General features: G+C 47.6%; 1 protein-coding gene across 50 annotated transcripts in view; it reads right to left on the reverse strand.

The window, feature by feature from the left end:
* The window catches only part of LOC123513214 (Down syndrome cell adhesion molecule-like protein Dscam2), a 424,526-nt gene that overhangs the window by 243,783 nt on the left and 161,039 nt on the right, over positions 1 to 19,704 (reverse strand). For 45 of the 50 annotated variants that reach the window (XM_045270251.1, XM_045270253.1, XM_045270254.1 and 42 more), the window contains exons 3-4: positions 17,302 to 17,477; positions 13,771 to 13,909 (exon numbers count right to left, since the gene is read on the reverse strand). In XM_045270251.1, the coding sequence (XP_045126186.1) occupies positions 13,771 to 13,909; positions 17,302 to 17,477 (315 nt within the window). Of the gene's footprint in view, positions 1 to 2,603; positions 2,766 to 4,018; positions 4,181 to 5,703; positions 5,866 to 9,091; positions 9,254 to 9,704; positions 9,867 to 13,770; positions 13,910 to 17,301; positions 17,478 to 19,704 lie in introns of all 50 variants that reach the window. The other 5 variants (XM_045270260.1, XM_045270264.1, XM_045270249.1 and 2 more) reach the window with 5 other exon arrangements.

A 19,704-nucleotide genomic window follows, 5' to 3' on the forward strand; every position in this document is an offset into this window, starting at 1 on the left:
ACTCGCATAAAAAAAGGCAAATTTATGAGAACATCACTCGGGTCGTAATTGAATGACATCTGAAATGACGGACACGCGAATATTGTTGCAGTGCGTTGAGCGACACGCGGCCGGTCAGGTAGTGGCTGTGCATTGACCTGAAGGGAGAACAGAGACAAATCAACACCAAAAATATCCGCTGGAACAAGAATAGCATTAAGACAACGAATCACTGGAAAAAAGAGAGAGAATAAATCGATACAGTTAGTCACAAACAGCCATTACATTGTGAGGAAGAGATAAAAGAGACAGAAATAGAAACACAACACAAATGACACGTGCTGCAGGAAGAGGAACAGGAAAGAGAGATGCTATAATGAAGGGAAATGGACGGCGGGCGGGTGGGCGGACGGGTGAGGTTTGTGGGGAGCGGACGAAGGCCACGCGCCCACTATTACCATAATTCTGTGACGGCAGGAAAGTCTCGCCCGTGTCCGTGGTCCAGGAAGTCACGCTCACGAAGTCGGCGACGAAGGAGGGAATGTTGCACTTCATGATGGCCGAGTTGCCGCGAATCACGTACTCCTCCCCCACCGATGACTTGTAGAACTGGGACACGACTACCACGACCAGGGGAGTGGGAGTGAGTGGGAGGGAGTGGGAGATGTTTGGGAATGAGGGTGATTTAGGGATGGGTGGGGAATAAAATGGAAGTGATATGGGAATAAGTGAGTGAGTGAGTGAGTGAGTGAGTGAAGAGTGTGAGACAGGTAAGAGAAGGAAGTGTAAGAAATGAATAGCAAGTGTATGTGTGTGTGTGTGTGTGTGTGTGTGTGTGTGTGTGTGTGTGTGTGTGTGTGTGTGTGTGTGTGTGTGTTTCACTGTTTGATCTGCTGCAGTCTCTGACGAGACAGCCAGACGTTACCCTACGGAGCGAGCTCAGAGTTCATTATTTCCGATCTTCGGATAGGCCTGAGACCAGGCACACACCACACACCGGGACAACAAGGTCACAACTCCTCGATTTACATCCCGTACCTACTCACTGCTAGGTGAACAGCACCTACACGTGAAAGGAGACACACCCAAATATCTCCACCCGGCCGGGGAATCGATCCCCGGTCCTCTGGCTTGTGAAGCCAGCGCTCTAACCACTGAGCTACCGGTGTGTGTGTGTGTGTGTGTGTGTGTGTGTGTGTGTGTGTGTGTGTGTGTGTGTGTGTGTGTGTGTGTGTGTGTGTGTGTGTGTGTGTGTATCACGTGAAATATTAAACGCATGTACATAAACTTGTCTTGCCTTATTCATATTCATCGCTACTCTCTCCTTCTGCGCCTCCGCCGGGATGGCAACGCTTGTCCCACGCGGCGCATAAATAAACGTAACGATGCGTCCACAATAATAATAATAATAATAAAAAATACGGAGAAAGAAAAAAATAAAGCAAACATGAATCAAGATGTTTACAAAGCGACATACAACGGAAACACAACATCAATAACACACACACACACACACACACACACACACACACACACACACACACACACACTAACAAACCTTTATAGTCAAGCTTCAATCTGAATAAAATTTTCCTTTACGCGAGAGGTGAGAATCAAGAAAGAGGAAGAGGAGAAGGAAGAGGAAGAGGAGGAAGAGGAGGAGGCGGACGAGGAGGAGGACGAACATGAGGAGGAAGGATCGCAATGAAATTAGGCTAAATCGTATGCGGAGGCAGTTGTGGCGGCGGCTTGGTGGGGTCTGGGGGTGAGGGGTTGGGGCTAGCAATCATGAAGGAACACGAGAAATCAGAAGGGAAATGAGACAAAGGAAGCGCAAAGACACATCAAAGAAAGGCACACGTGTAATTGATATCCGATGAAATGACTGACGAAGGGAAGGGAGACAAAGACACACGGCAAAACGGTCCGTCTTCAGAAACGCTTTGCTCTCTCTCTCTCTCTCTCTCTCTCTCTCTCTCTCTCTCTCTCTCTCTCTCTCTCTCTCTCTCTCTCTCTCTCTAGCTAGCTATCTCTCTCTCTCACCATGACTATTTTCAAATGCCGCGGAGGAGATTATATTAGCCGTGTTCTCAAGAGTTTTTTTTTTCCCTGTTCATAACGTAAAAATCTTGTTAAACTGCCCCTGTAATAGTAAAAACACCCTTGAAAACCCGTGCAGCTTCAACTACCTACACTCTTTTGAAACTTGTGGCCATGAGACAAGAGTGTTTTCTGACTATTGTGCAAGGACAGAACAAAGAACAACAGCAAGAAAAGAGAAAAGCACACGTAAACTTACTAAACCACCATCTGGAATAAGAGAAAGAGAGAGAGAGACACAACCTTTCCTATTAACAACACATTCTGAAAGGCAAAAAGAAACAATGAGAGAATGAGAGACAGCTGAGCCCCACCACATAGTATAGACCATTATGCACGAGGCCTTCAGCACACTCTCTAATTACACCTGAGGAAAAACCTGTGGGAATAATGCATACGAGATGAGGCTGGAAAAAAAAAAGTGAGAGTGAGGGCCATTTGAGAGTCGGGAGGAAGGAAACGAAAGGGAGTGAGAGGAAAGGCCACGCAGACACTCCACTCCTCTCCACTTTCCCCTTCATTACCATAGCGAGTGGAGGGGTAAAAATGTTCCCCGTGGTCTGTGCTCCAAGATGTCACGCTCACGAAGTCGCCGACGAAGGAGGGAATGTTGCACTTGAAGATGGCCGAGTTGCCGCGGATCACGTACTCATCAGCCACGCCCACCTCAAACACCTGCGCCACCACTGATGACCACAAGCAAGGGCGTTCGTTACAGGGGCAGGGGAGTGAGAGATGGAGGGCGGAAGGGAGTGAGACAAGGAAGTAAAGGGAAATAAAGCACACGTCACAGGGGCATGGAAAGAAGGATCGAGGGTGGAAGGGAGTGGAGATAAGGAAATAAAGTTAAATAAAGATGAGAGGAGAATTATCTAGTGTAATAGATGCACGGAGAAAGGAGTCAGTGGTATGCAGTGTAAATAAATGAATAAGTAAATGAAATGAGTAAAAGGATAAGAGAAAGATGAAACGAAGGAGCGAAAAACGAGAGAAAATGGAATAAAACAGAAAATGGGATGAAAAAAAGGAGATGAAGTGTACGAAGCAAGGAAGAAAGAAATGATGGACGGAAGAGAAGGATAAATGAATAAACAAGAACTGCACCATAACACAACTAACACCTCGAACACCAATGCGAAACACCAGGCGATACCAAACACAGATCAGCACCAAACACCAAACACAAAACACAAAACCAAACACCACCACCACCGCCACCAAAACTCGACCAACCGAATACGAAAAGAGAAAGCGGAAAAAAAGCGAAGGAAAGAAAAAAAAAATACGGCAAGAAAATCCCAACCCGACAAAGACAACGAGAAATAAATTGTCCTGCGTGTGACTTCGATTAACACGACGCGCCAGAAAAGCGGTGAGAGAAATTAAGAAATCGTGGGAGCGGATGGAGGGAGCCACTAGGACCACCACCACCACAACCCCAGTACACGTCACCCGTTCCCTCCCCACACCCCTAGGCCCAGGAGACGTTCATTACCCCCGGGGCTAATATTCAGGGTGGGGAAAGGGAGGGTGAGGAAAGAAGTTGTAATTACACGCTCAGCACAGTAGCGTCTGGAAGTGAAAACAGTCATTAGAGCTGCGAGACGAAAGTTCCAAGGGTGATTAGTCGCTACCTGTGCCCATTACCTGTCCCACCCGTCCCTCCCAAAGCCCTGACACATACGCCCGTACTCAGAAACGCCTTCCCCTCTCACTATGACAATTTTGCAAGACCACAGAGACAACTAGCCGGGTTTTGAGACAATTTCTCCTTTGAATAAATTAGAAATCTTGCCAATCCATCACCAGAACCATAAAAATACCCTAAAAACCACGAGTATCTTCAACTGGAACCTTTGGAAAGTAGTGATGGTGAGAGAGCAAAGCGTTTCGGAATACGGGCCTTATCCCCATACATTCCCCTGGGGTCGCTGGTTACCATAGGAGGTGGAGGGGTAGTAGACGCCACCTTCACCGTCCACCCACGCCTGCACACTCACGAAGTCCGCCACGAAGGAAGGAACGTGACACTTGAGGATGGCTGAGTTACCACGGATGACGAATTCATTGTTGACCTCACTCTTGTAGTCCTGGTACACCACTAGCGAAGGTGAGAGGTCAGGAAGGTCACACACAGCTGCCTTCTCTCCCCTTCTCCTCCCCACCGCCGCCCCCCTTCCAAGACTCTTACAGGGCGCTTAGAGTTGCGAGAAAAGGGTGATGTTTACGTGGGTTTTTTCAAGGTCGTCGTCACGCTACGTAAGTCTGGATCGATTCTTGGCGCGATAACTGGTGTGAGATGTTTTTTTTTTTTTCTGGGAGGAGGAGGAGGAGGAGGAGGAGGAGGAGGAGGAGGAGGAGGAGGAGGAGGAGGAGGAGGAGGAGAAGGTGGAAGAGGAAGAGGGAAACAATGAAGAGGAGGACGACGACGAAAATTAAAACTACGAAGAATAAAACTTGAATAAGAAGAAGTACAAAAAAGAAAGAAAAATTACAGAAAGAAGAAAACACACCACTGCCACTGAACATAGAGAGAGAGAGAGAGAGAGAGAGAGAGAGAGAGAGAGAGAGAGAGAGAGAGAGAGAGAGAAATACACAGAAAAAGGCAAAACAAGATGAAAACGAAAGACAAAGAAACAGCAACACAGCAACACAGCAACACACCACCACCACAGCAGACAACACCAAGGGACGCGGTGAACGATGCTGACGAAGTTACTCGCAACAAGATTAACAAGTGAAGACCCAAAAGATTAAAAAAAAGAAGGAAACAAAGAACGAGACTTGTGAACATCAAGCGCAAAAGAAAAAGGACTGCCAACTATTTATGTAGACGAGCTTAACGAGGCTGCAAGTGTTAATGAAGGCAGGTAGAGCGACAGGTAAGGAGGGAAACATGTAGGAAGGGAGGGATGCAGGAGGAGGTACGAATGAGGTAAGGACTGAAGGAGGGAGAGAAAGGAGAAATGAAAGCTCTATTGTGAAAAGGCGAGAGAGAGAGAGAGAGAGAGAGAGAGAGAGAGAGAGAGAGAGAGAGAGAGAGAGAGAGAGAGAGAGAGAGAGAGAGAGAGAGAGAGAGAGAGAGAGAGAGGAAAACCCAGTCAGGCCGCAGAGACTTCGATACAAAAACACCAAAATTGGGTAGAAATTTTCCTTCAACGCTGCCGGTCTTCCCACACACACACACAAACACACACACACACACACACACACACACACACACACACACACACACACACACACACATGGCGGCGGGGAAGGCAAGCACATAAAATTAAGCTTCCTCGAGTAAAAGAGCGGGGACTGCACCTGAAGCTCCCGCAACTAATTAGGTAAACAGGTGAGAGGCAAGAGTGGCTCGGATAATCCTGCAATTATTAGAGAAAAGAGAGAGTAGAGAGAGTAGAGAGAGAGAGAGAGAGAGAGAGAGAGAGAGAGAGAGAGAGAGAGAGAGAGAGAGAGAGAGAGAGAGACTTGATTATCCCTTTACAGCGGTTCACCTGAAAGAAAATGGAATAAGTTTAGGAGTTCTGAAAGGAAGAAAAAAGAAACCATGAGTGAATGTTATTGTATCTTCCTCCTCCTCCTTCTCCTCCTCCTCTTCCACACGCCTCCACCCGTTACCGTAGGAGGTGGAGGGGTAGTACACGCCTCCCTCGCCGTCTACCCACGCCTGCACGCTCACGAAGTCCGCCACGTAGGAGGGAATGTTGCACTTGAGGATGGCCGAGTTGCCGCGGATCACATACTCGTTGTTCACCTCGCACTCGTAGCTCTGAGGCACCACTACACACACACACACAGACACACACCGTTACTCATTTCACAGGTAAGACAACGGAGGCTACACAGGTAAATCCATCACAATACATAAATGAAAACTAGTAAAAACATTCTTCCTCATTATGTGTCAGAGTGATGGCAATTAACTAAACGGTAAAGCAAAATAACTTCAAACAACAGCGGTCTGAATTAAGTACGTGGAAATAAAGGTCATAATAGGTCACAACCGGGTCACAACTGCGTCATACTGGTTCGCGTTACGTCAGTAGGTATATTTTTGTTGGTCTTTTTTTTTTTTTCTCTTCCTGTCTTGTTGTCTTCAGCCAGGTCACCTCTTGTATAAAAGATTCTAACTCAAGATCTGTTAATTCAGGTCATTTTAGGTCATACTATGGCAAGTAAGGTCAATTCAAAGTATGTATCCCGTGTCACACTCTCACTAGGTCATATCAAGTCACACTGGATCATGTCAAACAGCAGTAATCACCAGGTCACACTATGCAAACACCCACTCACACACACTAGATCACTTTAAGGTCGCTTCAAGGTCACACTGCATGGGTCCGCGATGACTCAGCTGTTCTTCAGTTATAAATACACCATACTCTGACATTCCCGTGACCTTTTGGCAATCGGGAAAGGTGACCAGCCCAGCCCGCCACCTTGGTACGAGGAGTCAATACCGTGCTTGCAGTCAGCCACCAACAGGCACCGTCATTTCGAACACCTATTAGTATTTGCACCATTATTGACTGGTTACTGAACGCGTGTACAGGTAAGGTTTGTGATTATGAGTACTGGTAGGTGATAAATATGTCTGGTTTAATGACTGACTGGCTGACTGACTAACTGATTGATTGAATGATTGACTGGCTGGCTGATTGACTTGACTGATTGATTGATTAAGTGATTGACTGACTGACTGGCTGATTAACTGACTGATTGATTGATTGAGTGTTTGACTGACCTGGCTGATTGACTGACTGACTGACTGACTGACTGACTGACTGACTGACTGACTGACTGACCTGGCTGATTGACTGACTGACTGATTGATTGACTGACTGATTGACTAACTGACTGACTGACTGAATGACCGATTGATTGGCTGATTGACTAACTGACTGACTGACTGGCTAACTGATTAACTGACTGACTGACTGACTGACTAACTGACTGACTGACTGACTGACTGACTGACTGCTAATCCTGCACCAGATCTATAAAAACATCCTAAAAAGTGTATTTCAATAAGAGCCCTTTGAAATAAATGGAGCTGAGACGTAATAGAGCTTCAGAATACAGTCCCAATACACACACACACACACACACACACACACACACACACACACACACACACACACTATTCCATTTCTCAACCCCGAGTCTTCTATGTATCTCCGCCTCTTCGGTGAGAAATAGCAACACTACTGCGGCAGGTGCGTGTCTGGCTGACTGTCTGACTGTCTGACTGGCCCACCTGAGACACTAGAGGCGGACAGGTGAGAGACAGCAGCGAAGGAGGGATAAATGTAGACTGCAGTGAAAAGCGACAGTAAGAGAGAAAGGAAAGGTGGAGTTTGGGAGTTTAAAGTGAAGTGATGGTTAAGGGAAGAATAAAGAGAGAGGAAAATGAGATAGAAATGTAATAATGGAGGTAAAGAAAGGTTGAAAATACGAAGCGCGATGAAAAAGAGAGAGAGAGAATTGGGAGAAAGTGAAATGATGTGGAATAGATTTAGAAAAGCAACGGGAAGCAAAAAAAAAAAAAAAAGAAAGAAAATGTTAATATTGAAGGCAACGAAGAGAGCAAGAGAAAGGAAAAGGGGAGAAAATATAAAGCTAAGGAGGAAAAAACAGGAAATAAAGAAAATAAGAAGATAATGCTTCACTAACAAGCGAGAGAAAGGGGAAAGGAGAAAGAAAACTCACAAATAAAGCACCAAAAAGATGGGACTGAGAGAGAGAGAGAGAGAGAGAGAGAGAGAGAGAGAGAGAGAGAGAGAGAGAGAGAGAGAGAGAGAGAGAGAGAGAGAGAGAGAGAGAGAGAGAGAGAATGAAGTCAAAAGAGAAGCAGCGGAAAAGGGATGAAACGGAAGGATAAAAGAATGGATAAAAGGAAAGATAAAGAACAGGAGACGAAAGAGAAGCGAAAAAGAAAACAAGAATGAAGAAATAGAAGAGCGAAAGAAATAATTAAACGCGAAGTGGAAAATGAGAGAGAGAGAGAGAGAGAGAGAGAGAGAGAGAGAGAGAGAGAGAGAGAGAGAGAGAGAGAGAGAGAGAGAGAGAGAGAGAGAGAGAGAGAGAGAGAGAGAGAGAGAGAGAGAGAGAGAGAGAGAGAGAGAGAGTCGGAAGATCGTGAAGCTAAAGCCTATAACTCAACCGTACAAACAGACAGACAGACAGACAGACAAAACTATGCATAACGGATTGTCGCTAAAATATCTTGATCCGACGACGCGAAAGGCTGAGCGAGGACTGAGACAAGCAGAAACAAAGACCCTTGGCTCCTGAAGGTGGACTGGAGGGGGGAAGGTTGGGAGGGGAAGGGGGGGTCATCATTGGGAGTGCTGACGGCAGACTCACAGGGGCGCCACGAGGAATTAGTGAGATGACAAGGTGAGGGAGCGACGGCCGGAATCAGAAGGGCGCTAGGTAGTGGGTGGGGGTGAAGGAGTGGAGGGAGGGTTCACATCAGGAGAAATGAGCGAGTGGTTCATGGAAATTAGGAAAGAGAGGTGGAGCGGAAGGGTGGAGGTAGTGGAGGATGTGGGAGAATTTGAGGTGGAAGTGAAGGTAAAGTGGAAGAAGTAGAGGTGGTAGAGGGAAGGGAAAAATCACGGAAAGGTTTAGGAAATGGCGGTGGAGTAACAAATCACAGGTGGAAAGGAGGAGGGAGGGAGGAGGAGGTCGAGGTAAGGTAAGGCAAGGCAAGGCAAGGCAAGGCAAGGCAAGGCAAGGCAAGGCAAGGCAAGGCAAGGCAACGCGGCGGACAGCTCGGGAAGGTTGAAAAATGGTGCGTTCCCTTCAGCCAGGTAACCAATACAAATGACCCGCTCTGGAAAACTGAGAAACATTAATTAGACGAAACAGGTGAGCGGCGGAACCTGAAACGGAGCGAGACCCTCATTAGTTCTTCAACCTGCAGCGCACAGGTGAGGGAGGTGGGGGTGGGGGCTACTTTGGTGGGGCTGGTAGGGTAGGAGGTACTCTGAGGGCTGTTTACCGTAACGATCCGAGGGGTAAAAGATCTCGCCCTGATCCGTGACCCAGGCCGTGACGGAGACGAAGTCCGCCACGAAGGAGGGAATGGAGCACTTCATGATGGCCGAGTTGCCGCGGATCACGTACTCCTTGTTCACGTCAGAGTCGTAGGGTTGGAACACCACTGGCGGAGGTGGCAGCACACGAGCAGCGTCAGGGGGGTGGCGAGGGGAGGGAGAGACGTTTCCATGAATACAGACTCCCACCACGGACACAACAAGGCAACACCGCCACTGCAAAACCCGTCGGATCCAGAAAGTCGGCAAGTACGCTGCGTTTGTACGAGCGAGGCAAGTTGTAATTAAACACGAATCAACTTGCGAGCAACGCGCTGGCAGGCAATTTGGAACCTGCATAGGCGTAAATACTAGACTCTGAAATCCAGACAGGGAGATGAGCGCAGAGCAGCCCAAAAATGGATGGGCTGAAAGAGGAACAGACACGGGCAAATATTAGCACCGGCAATCTACCGCCTCGGTAACCTTGAAAGCCTCGAGCTGCTCAGGGAGGAAGAAGGGCTGCAGAGAGGGGGGTGGGCGTGATAAAAGAGACACGGGCGGCGGCGGCGGCATTACCATACTGGCGTGACGGGTAGAACACGTCGCCGTCACTCGTGGTCCAGGATGTGACGGTGACGAAGTCCGCCACGAAGGAAGGGATGACGCACTTGAAGATTGCTGAGTTGCCGCGGATCACGTGCTCCTTGTTCACGTCTGTCTCATACTGCTGGTGCACCACTAAGGGGAGGTGACAACAAGTCTGGTTACTACCCGACAAACTATCTGCCCCGCCCCAACCCTCCACGAAGACTATTTAGCAAAGACTCTCCGTCGTCCTTGACCGTGACTTCAGAAGCGGTAGCTTTAAAATGTCTATTGATCGCCGTGCCTCCGAGGACCTGTAGAGGGGAGACCTGGTGAGTGCACAGCCCCATGGCCCTGCCTGCCTCCTGCAAGGCAAGTGTTCCAGTGAGTACACCTGCAAGGAGAAAACGGGAACGTGAGGCAGGAGTGGCGGCGGGCGGCGGCAGTTACCGTAAACATCCTGGCTGGAGGGAAGGTAGGTGTTGCCATCGTCTGAGACCCAGGCGGCGACACTGACGAAGTCGGCGACGAAGGAAGGGATGACACACTTGAGGATGGCCGCGTTGCCCCGGATCACGTGCTCGTTGTTCACTTCCGTCTGGTAGAACTGAGGCACCACTGCCCGCGGGGCGAAACACCGTCAGATGACAGTTGAAAACACGACACAGCATACACACGACTCACTCAAGGCTAGCTACAAACTACATGTAAGCCGCGGCCTCTCTAGGCAGCACATCGCCGCGGGCAGAACAGGGTGAGGAGGAGCGATGAGGTGACTGCTTGCCGCCGTCACCGCCGCCCACTAAAGCAGCTGTGTTAAGGAGATGAGGCAAGACGTCCCGGTTCACTCCAGCAAAGTAGGTCGAGTAAAGAGGAGCTGAGGTGAGGCTGAAGGGGAAACATTAGTGAAGAATTTATAGTACACAGTGTACACCAAAGGTACACCCGCAAAGATACACTTCGACACGACAACACCAAGGCCCATCAGAGAAAGTGAATGCGAGGACCTGCCCAGCAAGAGGCAGCGGCGTGGCGGCGGGAGAGGACATCCGCCACGGTGCACTGCAACAATCCGTGATGGTCTCCGCCACACACCGCTACACGCCGCCGGCCAGACATCAATCATTATAATAACATGCAACAACAGCGTCCTTCAGTCCTTCACCTCGCTGTCACGCGAGTCCCTGAGTGATCCAACACAATTACTGATGTCTCGTCGCACCGCCGCTCCGCTGCATTCAAAACACTGGAAAAAAAGGGAGTGCGAGGAATGAGTATTTTCCGTCATGAGTGTGTGGTGGTATTGGTGGTGGTGGTGCTGCTGCTGCTGCGTCCCTGTAGGCTGCCCCGCCGGCGACGGATCTGGAAACCTGCGCCACGCGGAGGGGTGATGACCCGCGACAAGAGGCGCGCCGTAAATGTTAAATCGATGCAATCAAGGGATGAATGCCGCGCCGAAAACCGCGACGCAACGAGGCCCTCGCGGGGCACCAAGGCAACTCTTTATGGCCAAATTCCTCGCGTTCGTGGCGTTGGCGAACGTTGGTGTCCGCGAGATAACCAAGGGCGTGGAGCGGTGCGGCAAGACACGAGCCGGCGGGAGTGAGATGAAGAGGGAGATGTGTTGAGAGGGAGCTCGCAGCGAGAGGAAAACACCGCCTTTCTTACCTCTGTCACCTACATGTCACCATTCCAGTAAGCAGCACACACACACACGAGCACACACACACACACACACACACACACACACACACACACACACACACACACACACACACACACTCAAACCTCAATAATAATATCACACAAGATGGGCATGAATGGAAGAAAACAAGTGCAGAGTAATAACACTAATGGACACAACTACCTAACGAGGAAGTAATTAGGTGCTGCAGTAATGGCAGCGTCACATTCAATCAGCAAGAAAGCAGCGCCAGGGAGACGAAAAAGCCTCCTGACACACACACACACACACACACACACACACACACACACAGACCCACCAAGCAGCCAGCCGCCGTCGCTTCCTCACCAGCAGACGGTGTTAAAGTAGCACTGAGGCGCTTAATGGCGAGGCAACAACACTTCTTTCTCAGCCCCGGGAGAGTCAACAACAGGAGAGGCAGTGTAAGGCGCGGCGTGGCCTGAGGAGAGCCTGCACACACACACACACACACACACACACACACACACACACACACACACACACACACACACACACAGGGTCAGAGGAGGGCTTGTAATACTTGCTTGTAGAAATAGTAAGTGAGTCAGATGAGAGCAGAAAGTGTAGCGGTTGTTTGTATGTGTTTTATTAATTCACGTGCTCTCTCTCTCTCTCTCTCTCTCTCTCTCTCTCTCTCTCTCTCTCTCTCTCTCTCGTATAAAGTTTATGGGTCAATCGTAATATTCATGGACGAAGTTATAACATTGGCGGGGTGAGGTGGCACGGCGTTCACGGGGCGTTAGAGCAATACTGGCGTGGTGTACAGCTCAACCCACGCCACCACCACCACCACCACCACCACCACACTCGCAGCCGCCACGTCCTCAGCGACCCGTGCTAATGAGATGACCCGTATTGTTGTTGTTGTTGTTGTTGCTGGTGATTTGTGGCAATGAACGGCTAGCTGTCATGATGGGTCTCTCTCTCTCTCTCTCTCTCTCTCTCTCTCTCTCTCTCTCAATAGAGTTAGTATGGTTATGGTTGGTGGCTTGCTGCTCCTATATTAACTACATTCCCTCTTTGATTCCACCCATATCTCCTTCCCTCCATCCATTCAGCCTTTCCTCCGCCTCTCCATTCACCCATCCCCGCCCCATTTCCTTCCTTTCTTCCTTCTCTATCCCTTCCTGTTTATTCTCTTCAATCTATTCATGTATCCCTTCCTTCCTGTTTATTCCCTTCCTTCTATTCATGTACTCGTTCCCCTTTCCCTCCTTCTGTCTATCTCTTCCCTTTCTTTTCCTTCCACCATCTATCCAGTTTTTTTTTCATACATTTCCTCTTCCTTTTTTTTATATTCATCTATCTATCCTTCTCTTTTCTCTCTCTCCTTTCCTTCTTCCCTCAAAACACAAGGACACCATTTCCCAGTAACCCAGTAAGCCACCAAGCCACCAACCACTAACTATACCACCACCAGGAACCTGCTAACCACCACCACCACCACCACTACCTTCAAGAGCAACAAAGGGGAACCAATCTGAGCCTCGACCGTGAAATGAAGGCTATTGGTCCTTACTTCCCTTGTTCGTCCTGTACCTCTTGTGCCTTCTGTTGCCTTGTTCGTCCTGGATGTACCCTTCCCTATACTGCGTTGTTCATCCTGTTTCTCTGTTGCTTCCTTGTTCATCCTGTTTCTCAGTATGTCTCGTTTATCCTATCTGTTGTTCCTTGTTCATCCTGTTTCCTGTCCAGTGTTTATGTTTCCTTTATTGACTAACTTTTTTTTTCTCTCTCTCCATTTATTTTGTCCAGTTTCCTTGTTCATCCTATCACCTGGTCTGTTTCCCTTGTACATCCTATTTCAGGTGTCTTGTTCATCCTATCCTGTACCTCCCTTGTTCATCCTATCAATTTGCTCATTTCCTCTGTTCATCGTATGCTATACCTCCCTTGTTCAGTCTATCATCTGCACCGTTTCCCTTGTTCATCCTATGCTGTATTTCCTTGTTCATCTTATCACCTGGTTCACTTCCCTTGTTCATCCTATGCTGTATCCCCTTGTTCATCCTTTCTCCTGAGGCACGTGGGGCAGTGGTAGCAGCGGCGTCATTAACTCGGTTCCTGAGGTGTGCTTTCAAACAGTGGTGAGTGGGGTGGTGTGTCCTCATAACTCTCTCTCTCTCTCTCTCTCTCTCTCTCTCTCTCTCTCTCTCTCTCTCTCTCTCTCTCTCAATAGTTATCAAAATCTTTCTTAACACACACACACACACACACACACACACACACACACACACACACAGAGGAACACACCACCACCACCACAGCCACTAACCTAACCTAACCTAACCTAACGTACCGCCGGTGAAAAGAGGAACATTGTGTCCTTACCTGCGCGAACGTGGACATCACGGGAGTGAACAGAGCCATGAGGGTTGGAGGCCTGGCAGCGGTACACCTGGGCGTGGACTTCCTGACGGTAATCCTTGGCACGGAAAGGTGGGAACATCAGAGTGCCATTAGCAAGAACCTGCAGGAGGGAGGGAGAGAGAAAGAGAGGTGGTTAGTGTGGTGGTGGTGGTGGTGGGTAAGTAGGTGAAGTATATAAAAGAAGAGAAATACAGAAAAAGTAGTGATAGTATATGATAGTAATGGTAGTAGTAGTAGTAGTAGTAGTAGTAGCAGTGATGGTGGTGGTAGTGGTGGTGGTGGTGGTGGTGGGCAAAATACAGCACAACATAGAAAAAACATCATAAACACACACACACACACACACACACACACACACACACACACACACACACACACACACACACACACACACACACACACACAGAGTAATGTGCCTTCAAAAAAGAGATAGTAGACCTAAAAATAACAGGTGCATGGTCGGTGGTGCGCGGCGCAGCACAACACTAAAGCGGAGGTGTGCCGTAGTGGTGTGTTCCGCTGTGCCTGTGCCGGCCTGCCGCTCACCGCGCCATCAAAAACACAAGTGGTGCCATCAACAGTGAGGGAGTGAGCCATTATGAGACGCGAGATTTGCAGCATTGATATGCTGTCCGTGGCGGAATCTGTCACGGACCGCCGCCTGTCCATACATATGTACCAATGTACTGTACGTACACTCGCCACACTCTCACGCCGAGTGGCAGAAACCAATCACACTCGCCCATCAGAGTGACGCGCGGCATCCAGAGCTAACCAAAGGTGCACGCACCGCTGCCTTCGCCGCCAGCGTGGAACAACAAAACACACATGGGCCTCCTCCACATCAGGACGCCGCGGCGCTGAGTTTTCCGGCGACCTGGATGCTGCACGACACGCTAAATATAACCCAGACTCATAAATACAAGGCCCGTTGCCCACTTGAAGCCGAGCCACCATCCGCAGGGCCGCGCCGGGGCCTCGTAGCTCCCGGGGCGGCGGAGCGCTGAGCCTTTCTTGGAGGGGCTGCTTTGAGAGGGTTTCCTTGTCGGGCGAGATGGTGGTTCGTCACAGGCTTCCCTGGCAGCGGCCGATGTCATCTTTAAAGTGCCTTGTGATTCTTTATTCCACCACAGGAACTCTTCCCTTACGGCAGACTGGCAAGGGCCAAGGGCCTCTACCTGTGTGTGTGTGTGTGTGTGTGTGTGTGTGTGTGTGTGTGTGTGTGTGTGTGTGTGTGTGTGTGTGTGTGTATTTACCTAGTTGTAGTTTTACAGGGCCTGGGCTTTATGGTCGTGTGGCCCCGTCTCCATATCTACACTTATCCAATCTTACTTTAAAAGTATGCACACTCGTTGCAGACACTACTTCTTCATTTAAACTGCTCTTCTCTCAGGATCAGTTTCTCATTATCCACTTGGTCCATTCCGTTGATCAATTTATAAACTTAACTAGAAGTGCACACACACTTCGAGTTACCCATGGCTTCTGCTCTATGGAAGAAATTTTCGCGGATAAATATAGTGTTGAGTTGTCTTGTCAGATAATCTATGACACCTTAAAACTGTATAATGATTACTAGTATTGCCACCACTACAACGAGTATGATATAACGTCATTGTGGACTATATGCTGTTAATTTTTGGTTAAGTACCTGTGTTTATAATTGATTATAAGGGTTTTTTAAGTGTTAGATAACTGTTGTTCTTAGATACTTTACGTGCTTCTGATTGATTTCAGGTATTTTCAGAACTTATGTGTTTTAATTGGTTATAAGGAATTTTAAGTGTTACATAAGTATTGTTCTTCGATATTTGAAGTGTTTCTGATTGTTTTTAGGTATCTTTGAGATTTATAGTTATTTTTATTATTGGGATTTTATTTATTTATTTTTTTTAGGTTGTTTTAATTTTTGTGATTGTTTATAAGTACTGTATGCCAAACATTTATATTATTTTCTATAGGTACTGCTAATGTTATTATACAGCTGTGGTCAATAAACTCTAACTAACTATCAGATCTCCTCTCTCCCTTCTTTGTTCCAGGGTTGGTAGATCCATAGCCTTTAGTCTCTCCTCATATGTCATCCCTTTAAATTCTGGAACCATTCTTGTAGCCATTTTTTGTAGTCTCTCCAACTTCCTTATGTGTTTCTTTTTATGAGGAGTCCACACTACTCCTGCATATTCCAATCTGGGTCTTATTATAGTACTTATCAATTTCTTCATCATTTCTTTGTCCATGTAGTGAAATGCTACTCCAATATTCCTTAGCAAATTATATGTTTCTCTAAAAATTCTATCAATATGGCTTACTGGTTGATTGTTTTCTTCCATCGTCACTCCTAAGTCCTTTTCCTTTTTTACTTTCTCCAGTTCTACTCCATCTCCCATCTTATAGATTCCCACGGGTCGTCTTTCACTCTTTCCCATTTCCATGACATGGCTTTTGTTCACATTGAATTCCATTTCCCACTTTTCACTCCATTCCCAGATCTTATTTAGGTCTTCTTGCAGTATTTCACAATCCTCCTTTTGCTTTATAACTCTGCACAGTTTCGTATCATCTGCAAACAGATTTATGTAGCTGTTCACTCCTTCTGGCATGTCGTTAATATAAATGAGGAAAAGTATTGGTGCCAATACTGACCCCTGTGGCACTCCGCTTTCTACTGCTCTCCACTTGGACTTCATATCTTTAACTACCGTCCTTATTTCTCTCCCCCTCAAATAATTTTCTATCCATCTCAATGTGCTTCCTTTTAAGCCACCCTTCTCCTCTAACTTCCATAGTAATCTTGCATGTGGCACTTTGTGTGTGTGTGTGTGTGTGTGTGTGTGTGTGTGTGTGTGTGTGTGTGTGTGTGTGTGGCCGCATGATGAGCAAGATCTCTCGTGCATCACAACGGCACTGTGCCACCCTCACAGCCACACAGACGTGCAGCACTCAGCAGGTCGATGGTAAATGTGTGTGCATCACACCACTGCCTCTGAGCCACCAATGTTGCAGCGATACATGATCTGCGGCATCAGCGTTATGAGAAGGAAAGAAAAAAAAAAAAAATCACTACCTAAAAAACCATATTTGCAGTATATCAACTTACTGATCCAATATCAATAATTTTGCTGACTGAATTGATTTCACAAATGTCCAAAATAATAATAAATAAATATAAAAACCGCACCAATTTCGTATGACGCACGTCAATCCCAACATGAACATGAGCGTTTTCACCGCGGATTTCGTCACAGTTTCACACAACACAACACAACAGAGTTTACTCATCACTTTCCCTACCGTGAACCAGCCGTGAGAGCAGCGGCGGCAAGCAGACGTCAGGCAAACACTAGATCAAACACTCATGAGAAAGTAAATCTAGTAACGACACCTTAACCACGGACGAGCACCCACCAAGTACGAAGCAAAAGTATATAGAAACCACTCACACTACAGGCAGCTTTCTCATTCACACACACAGTGCCACCCAATACTCACCCTGCGGAGTCCAGGAACATCACCGATAGCAGTACCGTCCTCAGCACGCACCCACACGACGGAAGGCTTGGGATGGCCACGAACAGAGCAATGGATGTTGGCGCCGGTCGAGTTACTGAAGTCCACGCGGTTGTCGGGTTCCTCTACGATGACGGGGCCGCTCTCATTGCATACGGCTGTTGAGGAAGAAAGAAAGTGTCAGTTGTGGTGGATACTGGAACTAAATCCAGCTAAAACATGCAACAAAGTAAATAAAAAGGTAGATAATTGTAGATGTTTTGTCCTTATAAGCCTGTTTGTCATTTTTTTTTTGTGATTTTAAGGCATCCAGAAGAGAGAGAGAGAGAGAGAGAGAGAGAGAGAGAGAGAGAGAGAGAGAGAGAGAGAGAGAGAGAGAGAGAGCACAACACATCATTAATAAAGAAGGTAATGACAAAAACAACACTCTTTAAAGTTACACATCGCAAGACTACATGTTGCAGAGTACCATGACACAGGTGTGTGTGTGTGTGTGTGTGTGTGTGTGTGTGTGTGTGTGTGTGTGTGTGTGTGTGTGTGTGTGTGTGTGTGTGTGTGTGTGTGTGTGGATGTTATTGTGACAGTAAGCATAATAAAGAAAGGAGGAGAAAGAAGGAGGAGAAAGAAGGAGAAAAAGGAAAGGAAAGGAAAGGAAAGAAGGAAAGACAAGGCAAGAAAAGACGGAAGGAAGGAAGGAAGGAAGGAAAGAGGATAGAAAGAAAGAAAGTAAAGGTGTGAGGAGTGATGAGATTGTGATGAGGAAATGTAGCACGTTCTTCATACAGAGGCTACAAGGATGATATACAGTGCCCATCACACACGAATAGCTCTCACCGACCACCTGGACACACACACACACACACACACACACACACACACACACACACACACAATGAGCACATCTATCCCTCGCAATGGTCGACAATGAAACAACAAAGTGAGCCGCCAATCTGTAACAGCCCTTCCCTTTCCCCCTTTCCCCTTCGTCTTCCCCTTCCCCTTCCCCCTTCCCCTTCCCCTTCCCCTTCCCTCTTCCCGCTGTCCGCTTCCTCAATACACAAAACACAAGGATGGGATTAAATAATGATTACAGCAGCGTTAACTTCCCTCCCAGCCCCTCTCCCCTCCACCATGCACACGCACACGCACACACACGAGAGAGAGAGAAACAAAACACACACACACACACACACGTTAAAGATAACCCACCCAACCACGACTAGTTCATCATCTTGCAACACAAAGAAAGAAATGAAAGCTATACAAAACACGGTCATAATGAGGACAGGGAGAGAGAGAGAGAGAGAGAGAGAGAGAGAGAGAGAGAGAGAGAGAGAGAGAGAGAGAGAGAGAGTATGCCAGGTATGACGCAGGTACAATACAGACACAGGACACAAGGAGGGCAAGGCGGAGGAGGAGGGCAGGTGCGCGGCGGTGAAGGGGTGTACAGGTAAGGTCTAGCAGTAAGGTGACAGGCTGCTTGGGAGTGTGGGAGCCTGGAGCGCAGCGGGGTGGTAGCAGCTGGGCATCATCGTCATGCAAGATAATACCCACTCACTACCCGCGCCCCAAGCCTCCCCACAGGCCTCCCCCTCCCACCCACTGTCTCCCTCTACCCACCCCGCCACATCCCTGAAGCTGAGCGGGTCCACGGTGCTTGTTCCCACTCGCACTCACAGTTAATGTTGAATTTTTTTCCTCTCCCGCTTGGTTTAACGTATTCTGAGACGTCCCGGCGCCTCACCTCAGCTACTTTCAACAGGCTGTAGTGGAAGTTACCCAACCTTGCACGGACATTGGGTTTTGGTGATACCTTCAGCAATTCTACACCTGTACAAAACACCAATGAAAAACCAGCTAACAATCTTCGTGATATTGAAAAAAAAAAAAGTCCTCAACCCCTTCGGTACTATGACGCGTTTTCATATTCCTTCTGCTTAAAATTTGGTGGTTTTATACAGCTTCAGAAATTCATGTGAGGGATTAAAATAGTGAAGACTGGCCATTAATCTTCTCACCTCCATAGACCCTTCCTGAAGTCAATCAAATGGTTTAGATGTATACAAATCTTATGGTAAAAATGTGTCCCATTACTGAAGGGGTTAAAATAGTGAAGACTGTGGCCATTAATCTTCTGACCTCCATAGACCCTTCCTAATGTCAATAAAAATGATTTAGTTGTATACAAATCTCCAGGTAAAAATGTGTCCCAGTATTGAAGAGGTTAATCCCACCATCAACACAAAACACTTATGAGAAATCAGGTAACGTGAAGTGCCAAATGGTATAGAAAAACAGTCCTTAACCCCACAACGCTCCAAAATACGAGTGTTAGCAAGACATGAGCGTGAGGCTGACACCGTGAACACCTCCCTGTCACGAGCA

Source organism: Portunus trituberculatus, chromosome 35 (assembly GCF_017591435.1).
Source record: "Portunus trituberculatus isolate SZX2019 chromosome 35, ASM1759143v1, whole genome shotgun sequence".
In the NCBI taxonomy this organism is placed as follows: domain Eukaryota; kingdom Metazoa; phylum Arthropoda; class Malacostraca; order Decapoda; family Portunidae; genus Portunus; species Portunus trituberculatus.